Here is a 12,538-nt window from a genome sequence, read left to right as displayed (position 1 = left end):
CCTGCCTAGCGCGAGCGTCCCGACAAGCATCTTGCCGAACGTCCTGCCGTCTTCTATAAGACGAACGAGATCGGCGAATCGCTGAAGGAGAAGCTATCGGCGAACGAGACGCAGGGGGCGAAGACAACGGAGACTGCTTAGTCCTCTTTACAGGCAGTCTAAGGTCCTTCCTCCGCTTAGGCTCGACTGCTGCTGGGCAAGTCCTCCGAGCCATAAGCGAGGATAGCTGGTCCTGAAGGGACAAAAGAATGTTCTTCGTTTGGAGAAGAATGAGACGAGGAAGCAGGACTGGTCCTGTGAGAAGACGAGGGGCGAGGGGACGCCTCCTTCCTTCTCAAAGGAACAGCTACCTGTTTCTCAGGTGTACGCGCCTGTGCGCGCAACCTAGCGTCCTCATCGGAGGAGATCCTACCTCTCTTCTGAGGCGGAAAGACATCATACGCGTCTTCCGACGAAAGCGGCGAAAGAGGACGTGAAGCGTCCTCCGCAAGAAACGTCCTCTTTAACGGACGAGAGTCTCTCCGAGCGCTCCACCCCTTGCGCGGGGAGGACGCTTCGGAGGACGAAAAGCAATCCTTCAAGACGCGTGCTCGTGCACGGTCCTTGGCAGCCTGGGTCTTTGCTACAGGTCTGCCGAAGGGACGCCAGATCGGTGGGAAGCCCCCGTAACCCTCTTGCGGCTTTCGACATACGTCCTCCCTGGGTCTTGGGATCTGTAGAGGTCTAGGCCTGAGGCATTATGGGGGCCGATCTGACGCCCCCTCCACAACACTGGGGGCACGATCACACCACTTGCACCGAGCCAGTTTCCAAGGCTTTCACTTTGGTCTCCAGAGTGCGAAGGGACTCCAAAATCATTAGAGAGAGCATCCGCTCCTCCCGACACAGAATCAGAGCCCGAAGGCAACACAGGTTTAGGGTTGTAAACACTACAGGTGTTAGTGCAGGAGAAACGTTAGTCTTACCTTTGGAAGAACTCCTTGAGGAAGACCTCCTGATCCTATCGCGCTCAATTTCAGGCGATAGGACTCATATGCTCTCCAATTCATCATCAAGTCAAACTCTCACATTCCTTGCACCGATGATCAATCAAACAATGAAGTCCCCTACAAACTCATACATACTGTGTGGGGGTCTACCGATGCTTTCGGTAGCCTCACCTTACAATCAGCACTCACACACACTCTGAAACTCACACCACTTGATCCAGACATATCTTATAGAGAAAAGTCAATCCAAAATCAAAAAAACGGTCCACTATCGCGCATGCCAATTCCACAATCCAATTCAATACCAACAAAATCAATCAGATACTTAGAAACGAGTCAAATTCCCAAAAAATCCTGAGCAGAGTCTGTAAACAGATGTTTACCGACCGGCGACAGAAAAAAATATGAATAGAAAATGGGAATGGTTCCTGATATCCGCCTCCCAGCGGCGGGAATGGGTACTACCACCTGGCCGCCCACTGCGTGTGCCGCGAGTTTTGAAATTTCTGTCGGACGTCAGAAAATACAGCTATATATATCTGTCAGGTAAGGTGGCATGAACAAAATAAGGAAATGATGTGAATAAAGTACTTGATAATAGTTTGATGTGGAAAAAAAAAAAAAATTAAATTAAATAAATAAATAAATGTACCAATAGATGCATGTCCAAGGTCTCTCCTTCATCTTCCTCCTCTTTGTTCTTCCGTAAATTCAAGTTCAAACAGGCAATCCGCTCACTGATAAGAACCTTCTCGAGCTCATTTTCACCACGATCTTCAGCCTCAGTCTCTTGAGTTTCTGCAAGAAGAATCAAGAACCAGAATAATACTTTAACACTGCTATCAAAATCAGAAGGATATATTCTAAAATATTCATATACAAGAAAAGGATTAAACACTTAGAAGTATAAGATTTGAGATGACATCATCATATTTATAGTCCCTTCTTCAATATAAATAACTATACAATGTAAATTTGCAATTTTAATGACCAATAGTCAAAACCACTCTTGATACCTTTTTCTTCCTCTGCAGCTAACTTGGGTGGATAAAACAAGTTCAAACTCTGGTAAAGTCTGTAATTGACAAAACCCAACATACAGATGTAAAATTCTGTGAACAGTTTCATTATGTTGAAGTCAACTTCTGTAGTGTTCTGCAACAAACAAGAAAGAAAAATCTCATAATATAAACATTCCATAAGAGTAATTACAAGTTGGGTATAGAAGCACAGTACAAAATCAGTTCTAATAAAACAATGCAAACAACTTTAACAAAGCATCTCAAAACAAACCTCAGGTCTGAAAGGATGTGGTACAATCCATGTAACAGTCTGTCCCATGATATCAGCTTGATAGTAGTATCCCTTGATTGAAATAAAAACTTTCCTGAGTGCCTTTGCTGCTATAACGTAGTGCATGAACTCTACAGTTAGCCGACGGCAATACATGATCATAACTGTAAGATAAAAATGAGTATATTTAAGTTTGTAAAAAAACTGCTTGCTACATGTCTATTTTTTTTTTTTTATTTGAGAGCTCTAACTTTAAGCCAAGAGACACAGCTCAGTGTCACCTCCTCTTCTGAAGTAAGATTTTTGCACCACACTCAAGACATGAACCTCAGCATTCTACAATGCCTTTTCAAAATGTCCATTATTTTGTTTCACGTACATATCCATGGGATGGTAAAGAACTTATGTATGCAAATGAAATCTTTGCTCTGTCTCCTAACAGGATAATTCTATTTACAATACTCTGTTTTTTTCCATCTGTCCATCTGCCTGTGGTGTTTGCGCATGGTACTACTGCATCCTGGGCTTTTAAACAAACAATATTCATTTCGAATATTAACAGTGTAATTCATACAGTAAATTATTAAAACACTTCTCAGTGGCAATGTACACCCAGATGTCCTTATTAACCTAAAACTTACACATAGCGAAACTATTTAAAGCCCGGCGCAGTGTTACCATGCGTGACCACCAAAAAAAACAGAGTATAGTGGCCTAGTAATCACTTTTCATTCCAAGTTAACCTTATCTTTTCTCACTACTCTCTCACTTCCTGCTTTGCAGTGTGGTATACTCCAAATTAACCCTAAATGGACGGGGTAATAAACCAATATGCAGCACCCCGGGCCGGCAGAACTTTGGTGTAGGCCAATTAAGGAAAAAAAACACCTCAATGGAAAGAGGAAGATATGCAAATGCACATGGTGAAAGAAAATAAATTCAAAAAAATTTTCCCTACCTTCCACAAGAAGTTGAAAATGTCTACTATTTACAATCCCTTGTGGTGCCCCTTTTCAAAACAATCTTAAATCTTATAAAGTTATACATGATTTTTCAAATAAATAAATTTATTTCATTTTGTAAAAATTATAAATTATAGCTCATATCAAAACAAGAAATAAAATTAGTACCAAATCCTGAGCATAATTGTAAAAATATTTAGTAAATTTACTGAGAACGAATATGCAATAAACTTTTTTGGATTTTACTGTTTTCTCATATTTCTTTGCAGTTTTCCTTGAAACATGTTATTGTCATGATACAATAAAGTTTTATACATACTTACCTGACAGATATATACTTAGCTATAGACTCCGTCGTCCCCCACAGAAATTCAAATTTCGCGGCACATGCTACCGGTAGGTCAGGTGATCTACCGCCCTGCCCTGGGTGGCAGGACTAGGAACCATTCCCGTTTTCTAATCAGAATTCTTCTCTTCCACCTGTCTCCTGCGGGGAGGCTGGGTGGGCCATTAATCGTATATATCTGTCAGGTAAGTATGTATAAAACTTTATTGTATCATGACAATAACATTTTTATACATTCAACTTCCCTGCCAGATATATACTTAGCTGATTAGCACCCATTGGTGGTGGGTAAGAGACAGCTAACTACTGAAATAGACAGGTAAACAACATATGTTGTAGGTACTAATAAACCTTGGTTCCAACCTTAGTAGGCTGAAGACTTTGCGGCTACTGCCTAGGAGTCTGCTTCGCCTCAAGAGCCTCAGCGAGATATTTATCTATGGCTAAGAGTTCTTGTGGGTCTGCCAATGGGGTCTTATCCACTTACTCAGCAGAGCCTAAAGGCCTTTGTCATTGGATGCTAATCCACTAACATGACAATACACCTTGTTCAAGGAGCATAACACCGATCCCGATCACCTGATCCTAACCTCCATGTTAGTTCTAAGATTGCAAGGAGTTATCCCCGAACTCCTTACAAACAACCAAAAACTCGAAACATAAATACACGTTCATTTATAACAAAAATATTAAAAAAAAAAAAATTTTGTACCCCCCTACTAGCCATACATACCCTTGATCCCCTACTAGCAATGACACCAGCCGCCCGTGCGACATCAGTCCGATTGCTAATAGAAAACCAAGCACATATCTGACAAGAGGGTTTATGTACATTAAAGATAAAAATATTTTTAAGGATCAGTCTTTGCTCCAAGACCCAGAACTGTATCTACTGATACAAATGGACCTAGAGAGAAGCACTTCTCATAAGTCACTTTCACATCCTTCAGGTAATGAGACGCAAAACACGAATTGCACCTCCAATATGTAGTCTCTGATGATTCCTGAGCGACAAATTCTTTGAAACGCCAGGGACGTTGGTACTGCCCTCACCTCATGAGTCATTAACCTTTAGAAGACTGAAGGATTCATCCGAGCAGTTCTTGTGTGCATCAGTAATCACGCTTCTCACAAAGAAGGCCAAGGCGTTTTAGACAAAAGTCTTTTGGGGTTTTTCACAGCACACCAAAGACCTTGTTGACATCCTCCCATCTGATTCTTTCTCTCTAAATAAAAATTTAAGAGCTCTAATGGACAGAGAGATCTCTCGTCTCTCTGCCTACGAGGTTAGATAGGCCTTTTACCTCAAAAGCTTCTGGGCCAAGGTTTAGATGGGTTCTCGTTTTTTGCCAGAAACAATGTCTGGAACGAACAGATAGCCGCATCTCCTTTGAATCCCACTGTGGAGTCCAGAGCGTGCAATTCGCTCGTCCTCTTGGCCGTCGCGAGAGACACAGGAATAAGATTTCCTTGTGACATCGCAGAAGGAAGCCAGATGTAGAGGCTCGAATTTATCTGAGGTAAGGAATTTCAGGACCACGTCCAGATTCCAACTAGGTGTTCTAGGAGATGCTGATTTTGAAGTTCCAAAGGAGCGAATCAAATCATGTAGATCCTTGTTCTCTGCAATCTCTAGCCCTCGATTCCTGAATACTGAAGACAGCATGCTTCTGTATCCTTTGATTGTTGACACGGAAAGGTGTGATTCCTCTCTCAGAAAAAGGAGGAAATCGGCAATGTTAACTATAGAGGTACTGGAGGAGGACAGCTTCTTACTCTTACACCACCTCCTAAAGATTCCCACTTCGATTGGTATACTCTTCTCGTTGAAGATCTGCAAGCTCGAGCGATAGCGCCTGCAGCCTTGCGAGAAAAACCCCTCGCTCTGACAAGTCTTTCGATAGTCGAAAGGCAGTCAGAGCGAGACTGGGGAGGTTGTGATGAAACCTCTCGAAGTGGGGTTGTCTGAGTAGATCTGCTCTGCTTGGAAGAGACTGGGGAAGTCCACTCCAGTACCTCCGTGAAACCATTCTTGGGGCTGGCCAAAATGGGGCTATTAGGGTCAACTTCATGCCCTTTGAAGCTACGAATTTCCTGAGTACTTCCCCCAGGATCTTGAACGGGGGAAAGGCGTAGGCGTCTAGGCCCGACCAATCCAGGAGAAACGTGTCTATTGCAAAGGCTCTTGGATCTTCCACTAGAGAGCAAAAGATCTCTACTCTTTTGGAGAGGAACGTGGCAAACAGGTCTATGTGAGGCCTCCCCCACAGGGACCAAAGACTTCGGCACACTTCTGCGTGTAGAGTCCACTCTGTGGGAAGGACCTGATTCCTCCTGCTTAGTCTGTCCGCTCTCACATTTTTTATCCCTTGCACAAATCTTGTGAGGAGAGTTATGCCTCTTTCCTCTGTCCAGGTTAACAGGTCTTTTGTTAACTGATAGAGGGAGAATGAATGCGTCCCTCCTTGCTTGCGTACGTAAGCCAGAGCCGTGGTGTTGTCCGAGTTTATCTGAATCACCTCGCCTCTGACTATCTCCTCGAAGAATCTTAAGGCTAGGTGTATGGCCACTAGTTCTTTGCAATTGATGTGCCAGGACACCTGTTCCTTTGTCCAGGTGCCTGACACCTCCCTTGCTCCTAGCGTCGCTCCCCATCCCGACTCCGAAGCGTCGGAAAATAACACTTGGCTTGGGTTCTGCAGGGCAAGTGACACGCCCTTCGTTCTTCTGAAGATCAATTGCCGTGAAAAAAGAAAATCCAACTCGAGAGGAACCAACAACAATGTGACGGTCCGGGCGACAGAAGAATTCAGATTAGAAAACGGGAATGGTTCCTAGTCCTGCCACCCAGGGCAGGGCGGTAGATCACCTGACCTACCGGTAGCGTGTGCGCGAAATTGAATTTCTGTCGGGGACGACGGAAGTCTATAGCTAAGTATATATCTGCAGGGAAGTTGAATGTATAAAATTACATTTATAACTGCCATCTACATCATAAAAGATAGAACGAAAACCCACAGCAACCCCCTGGTATATTTATGGCCAAATTTACAAAAAGACGTCTTGTGAGACAGGACAGGCACTACATCCTCCCTTGATGTCAAGATCCCAACTAACTCTCTCATGGGCTGCCCAGTGGATTTTAGCCGGTCTAAATTTTGCATTAGTGAATTTATTGGCTACAGAAGTAGTGGCACCTCTTTCCGGCCTGATTCCTCAAAATCATGGTGCATAATAATTGCTACTCACCATGAGTCACTCTGTCCAACACCCAAAACCTGTTATTGCTACGCATGTGACATCCTCCATCCATTAGGGTTAAGAAAGGTTCTACCGCTAAGAATTTTCATTCTTTCCCAACATGGTCCTCTAGTTCATAATTTATACATTTTGCATTCCTAGGCATATTTTGTGGCACTATCTATTCCATCTGATGCAAAGTACCAAATTTTCCCTGACACTCTTCTCACAGCAGCTACAAGGCAGCATTTCTGTTTGTGTTTTTCTTTTGCTTCATTTTCAGTCATATAGGCTTTGCTTACTTAAGTTTCCAAATTTTCTACTTTTTCATCACCTCACCATTCAACTCTTCCACCTTTTAAAACATTGCCACTACCTTTCTCAGATCAGCTGTTAACATTATGTCATCTCTATACAGTAGCAGCTCATATAGGATAGAATAGAAAACACGATTTGGGCCAAAGCCAAGCACTAGGGCCTGTGACATCATTCAGCACTGAAATGGAAATTAAAGGTAAAAACAGCTGAAAGGTGTAACAGGAGGACAACCTCTCAAGTCACAACATGAATCAATTGTTAAAAAAGGGTGGAAAGCAAGATGGAAGAAAGAGAATATGAAAGGAGGAACAGGACAGCAAAACGAATGAAAGGGGTTGCAGCTAGGGCTGAAGGGACTATCCCCCCTATGGGATGCAGCTCATAAGAGCCATCCTTTTTCTTTACGCATGTTAATAGTAGGAAACCAATAAAAAATAGCATAGGTCCCTTAAGGGACAATAGAAGTAACCTGGTGAACTCAGACTTGGAAATAGCAGTTTATTGAATAAGTTTTTTCCTAGAGTATTCACAACTGAAGACACTACCTCAATACCGGAACGTGCTATTAAAATATGAAGGGGCAGAACCATTGGACAAAATAATAATTACAGAAAGAGGACATTAAAAACAAAATAGACAAACTCAACAAGTTCAAATCTCCCTGGCCCGGATGGGATTCATCTAAGAGAAATTAAAGAGCTAAAAGAGGAAATAGTTCCTCATCTATATAAACTCTACAGGAAAAGTGCTGAACAAAGAGAGGCACCAAAAGGACAGAAACTATGAAATGTTCCCCAAGTTTACAAAAAAGTTCCAAGAGAGGAGCTGAGAAATTATAGACCAATCTGCCTAAAACAGTCGTTGCAAGATTTTTTAGTCCATAATTGCAGATTGAATTGTGGATCACATAGATAGAAACAACATGTTGCTAAATAGCCAAACAGTTTCAGACAAAACAGATTTGCCTATCAAACCCTCTCCGAGTTTTTTCATAATATGCTGGTATTTACGACAGTAGTAGAGCAATAGATATACAGTAGTACCTCGAGATATGAAATTAATCCGTTCTGAGGTGCCTTTCGTATCATGAGGTTTTCGTATCTTGGACCACATTTTACATGTAAAATGCTAATCTGTTCCAAGCCCTCCAAAAACACCCCATTGTAATTTCATAATAAAGGTAAATTGACCTATAAACAATGAAATACTACAAACAATTTGGACCATTCAATACGTAACTTATAATAAAAAATGCAAAAACCTGTAAATAAAGTGTATATTAGTGTACAGAAATATTATTACTGTAACGTAAAATGTGGAAGCTTACTTTCGAGTCAGGCTATCTCCGAAAGTGGCGGTATAGGAGGAGGACAAACAGCAGATATGTACACTTAACTTTACGAAACACACAAAAAAACTGTCAGAAAAACAAACTGAACTTTACAAAACACATTAACAAAACTGTAACACTAACTTTACAAAAAACTTAAAATAAAATTTATTTTGTTTTCTCTTTTTTGATTGTTACATTTCTTTTTACTTTTTTATACTTTACGTAATTTCAATTTCTTCACCATCGAATGGATGCTAGCCCCGTTTACGGAATTTTCGAACCACCCATGAGAAGCCTTGAACTCTGGGGTTTGCCGTTGATGTCCCTCTCCGCCGTCGTCTTCGGCTTGGGCATCAAATCGCTGAAAATAGCGCTGGCCTCCTGGCAGATTGCGGTCTCGGTTATTGTATCACCATCGATTTCTTTTCCTCGATCCATACAAAGAAGCAGCCTTTCCATTTCATTATGCACATGGCTCCTCTGTTGGACAAAATTAGTGACGCCCTTGGAAGTTGTAGTGCTTTGATGGCTTCCTTCTGCTTAAGGATGGTGCCTATCGTTGACGGATTTCGGCCGTATTCCTTAGCGATCACACTCAACCGCACCACAAGACCAGCTTCATACTTTTTATTATCTCCAACTTTGTCTCCATAGAAAGCATTCTCTTTCTTTCTGTGAACTTCAGCAACTTTCTTGGGACCCATGACAATATGTACTGTACGTAATTTAAGTTACGTATGTAGTACGTATACTAATTAGGCTCTCACAACACAATAAAGTAGCACAACGAAATCACTAACGAATTTACGATACTAAACGAAATCGTTGGACCGAACGAATGCCGCATGCGTACGATAAAGCTTCGGATGCGAAGTGGCCGAGCAAAGGCACGCCACCACGTAAGATGCATGATGGGAGGGATGCTGTCCAATAGGAGAGAAGAATCTCATGGCTTGGCTAGCATCAGGAACCAATGGGAGAGCAGGAGGATAGTGGCGAGTCTACTAGAACTAAGATGGCGGCGCGAGTTTCAAAATTGTTATCGGGCGAATCTCGGACTTTCAGAAACCTTTCGTATCTTGAAAACTTTTCGTATGTAGAGCAGTAAAATTTTTGTGTCAGCTTTCGTATCTCGAGTTTTTCGTAAGTTTAGCCTTTCGTATCTTGAGGTACCACTGTACTCTACTTAGATTTCCAAAGGCCTTTGACAAAGTCCCACACGAGAAACTGATGACAAAAGTTAGAGCTCTAGGAATTGTAGGAGAAACAGCAGATTGGGTCGAAGACTGGCTAACTTACAGAAAAGTTGTAATAAATGGTGAAGAATCAGAATGGGCAGATGTAACAAGCGGAGTTCCCCAGGGTTTTGTCCTTGGCCCTCTCTTGTTTCTGATTTACATTAATGACATTGATGTAGGCTTAACTAGCAGGATAACCAAATTTGCAGATGACACCAAACTAGTGTAAATGCAGCAGAACCAGAGGCAATGGAAAGTTTAAGAAATGATCTAATGAAAATAGGAGTGGTAAAAAAAAAAATGGCAAATGTCTTTTAACGTAGATAAATTGTAAAGTGTTACAAATAGGAACAAACAACCCTCATGCCAGCTACATACTACTTGGGAATGACATAAATAGTGTAGAACAAGAGGAGGGACTTGGAGCCATTATTACCAAGGACTTAAAATCAACAAAACAGTGCATAAAAACAGAAAAGAAGGCACAGAAACTAGTGAGGTACATAAAGAGGCAGTTCAAATACAGAAACAAAGAAACAGTACTGCAGCTCTACACATCAACAGTTAAATCCAATCTTGAATATGCAGTACAGTTTTGGTCACCAACACTAAGAAAAGACATAAATAGATTAAAAGGAGTACAAGCATAAATAGATTAGAAGGAGTGCTAGCAAGAGCCACAAAGTCAATTCCATCCATCAGGCAAATAGGTTACCGAAGACGACTAGAGTCTGAACATGTACGGCTTAGAAACACGACAATTGCGAAGACAACTAATAGAAACATTTAAAATACTGAAAGGCATAACAAAAGTAGACAGTAACCTATTTACATTAAATGGAAACCAGACAAGAAATAATGGATGGAAACTAGAACTGAAGAGATACAACACATCCAACTGTGGGAACTTCTTTACATACAAGATATGTGACACGTGGAATAAACTGCCAACAGAAGTTTAAAAAGCAACAGTGTAAAAGATTTCAAAGAAAGCTAGACAAAATCATTAGGACACTGTAAATGCACAGTAAAACCTGCTCCTACAGATAAGTGAGCACACGATGTCTCCTCGGATGGACGAACAAGTCTTTGAGACATTCTGATCCTTGTAACTCCTTGTAACTTCTTTGTAACATAATCAATTATCATTTGGATTATACATAAACTAATGGGAATATTAAAAAAGTTAAGTGTGAAGCTCCATACTTACACAAGCTTGCCATTCTGCCATAAAAATTTGATAAAAATTGGAATATAGAATTTACACCAAAGACCAAGTGCTGAGACCTATGAGGTCATTCATTCAGCACTGAAAGGTAAATTGGCATTAATGTTTGAAAGTTGTAAACAGGAGGAAAAACTCACAGGTGCAGTATGAAAACAATTATTAAGATGGTAGAAAGTCAGATGGAAGAAAGGAATATGAACAGGGCTTACAGTTAAGGGAATGAATGAGGTTGCAGCTATGGCTGAAGGGATGCTGCAAAAAACAATTAAGTAATTCCTACAGTGTGCCATGTGAGGTACACTGCACTACACCACCCTTTGGGGACTCACCAAAATATTTAACCCTCACAGGCTTATTATTACATAACAAATGACCCTCAGATTACAAGAGTGAGGGCATTTTTAAAAAAACACAAAAAAGACTAGGAATATTGCTATTTCACCTATGAAAACTCATTTACCCCTTTGGCAAATGTGGATGGTTAGAGGAGAGGTTATCATAAAAACTCACATTTATATTTCTATGAAAAAAGAAATTTATCTTGAAGAGTTGCAATCTGTTCTAGGATGATACAAGCCTAGTCTTTTACATGGAAACTCACTCCTAAGTAGGATGTTATGTCTCGCAGAACTTGACTGACATACTAAAGAAAACAGGAACATGAGGTTATGAACCCTACCACACCCCCTAACACTGTTGCCTAGAGGGAGAAACAGCAAAGATGGTCCATCACCACCCTGCAGTACTTCTGCAGAGGATGCCTAACCTCTAATACAAGAAGCAATAGACATACTCTATAAATATCTAGTAAATGTGCAATAAAACACGTTTACTCAATTATTGCCCAAAGACAAGAGAAGGTAGACAGTGACTGTACAGAAGACAATCCTCTTGCTAATAGTTAACTACCACATAGCAAAGTCTCTTTAACAAGCATCAAAACTGACTAAACTCTGTCCCAAAGGTATGCATTCTTGTGAGTACAGTCACCATTTGGGTCTGCACCTCTATATGCATTGTAAAAAAATTTGTATTTCAAAAGACCAGAAAGCTAGGCTAGTCAGCATAACATCACATGAACAGGAACGAGGTCTATTTTTGTATTACGTATTCTGTTTATTGTCAAACACTTCCACTAATATCTACTTTTAGTCGGTGAGTGACACTGCCATCTGGTGTCAGCAAAGGAGTCACAATGTGACCAATTTTCTAATCAATTTGCATATTTTTATAGCTAACAAACCTTTGGTCTTGACAATAGGATAATCTTCTTGTGCCAGCTGGAAACCGGTTAAAAACAATCAAAGATTGTAAAACAAGGGATCTGTGGCATCCTGCAACTCATACACATATGAGGTGGAAGCTGGTCACCGACCAGGCATAGAACCCCATGACACATCAGTCTTTCTTTGACCTCCTTGGAGAGTAGTTACTTGTGCTCTCCTTCCCAAACTGGATGCTTTGCTTGCCCGTGAAGTCTACGTCAAAAAAATGCAGATTTGAGAGTAGTCAAACCATTGGTTTATGTTGAAGATGAAGTTAATTATGGTTTCTTTTCAGCATAAATGTGAAAATATTTAAAATCATTGGG

General features: G+C 41.0%; 2 protein-coding genes across 2 annotated transcripts in view; one reads left to right on the top strand and one right to left on the bottom strand.

Moving 5' to 3' along the window:
* LOC135199915 (pescadillo homolog) overlaps nt 1-2,466 on the bottom strand; it is a 34,111-nt gene extending 31,645 nt beyond the window's left edge. Inside the window, exons 1-3 of the mRNA XM_064228036.1 lie at nt 2,283-2,466; nt 2,006-2,144; nt 1,642-1,787 (exon numbers count right to left, since the gene is read on the bottom strand). Coding sequence (XP_064084106.1) covers nt 1,642-1,787; nt 2,006-2,144; nt 2,283-2,444 — 447 coding nt within the window. The 5' untranslated portion in view covers nt 2,445-2,466. The remainder of the gene's footprint in view (nt 1-1,641; nt 1,788-2,005; nt 2,145-2,282) is intronic.
* LOC135200301 (pescadillo-like) overlaps nt 1-12,538 on the top strand; it is a 151,671-nt gene that overhangs the window by 136,249 nt on the left and 2,884 nt on the right. The gene's annotated exons all lie outside the window — the stretch shown is intronic.

Source organism: Macrobrachium nipponense, chromosome 26 (assembly GCF_015104395.2).
Source record: "Macrobrachium nipponense isolate FS-2020 chromosome 26, ASM1510439v2, whole genome shotgun sequence".
NCBI lineage: Eukaryota > Metazoa > Arthropoda > Malacostraca > Decapoda > Palaemonidae > Macrobrachium > Macrobrachium nipponense.
The sequence above is the reverse complement of the archived record's forward strand: the minus strand, read 5'-3'. Positions and strand labels throughout refer to the sequence as shown.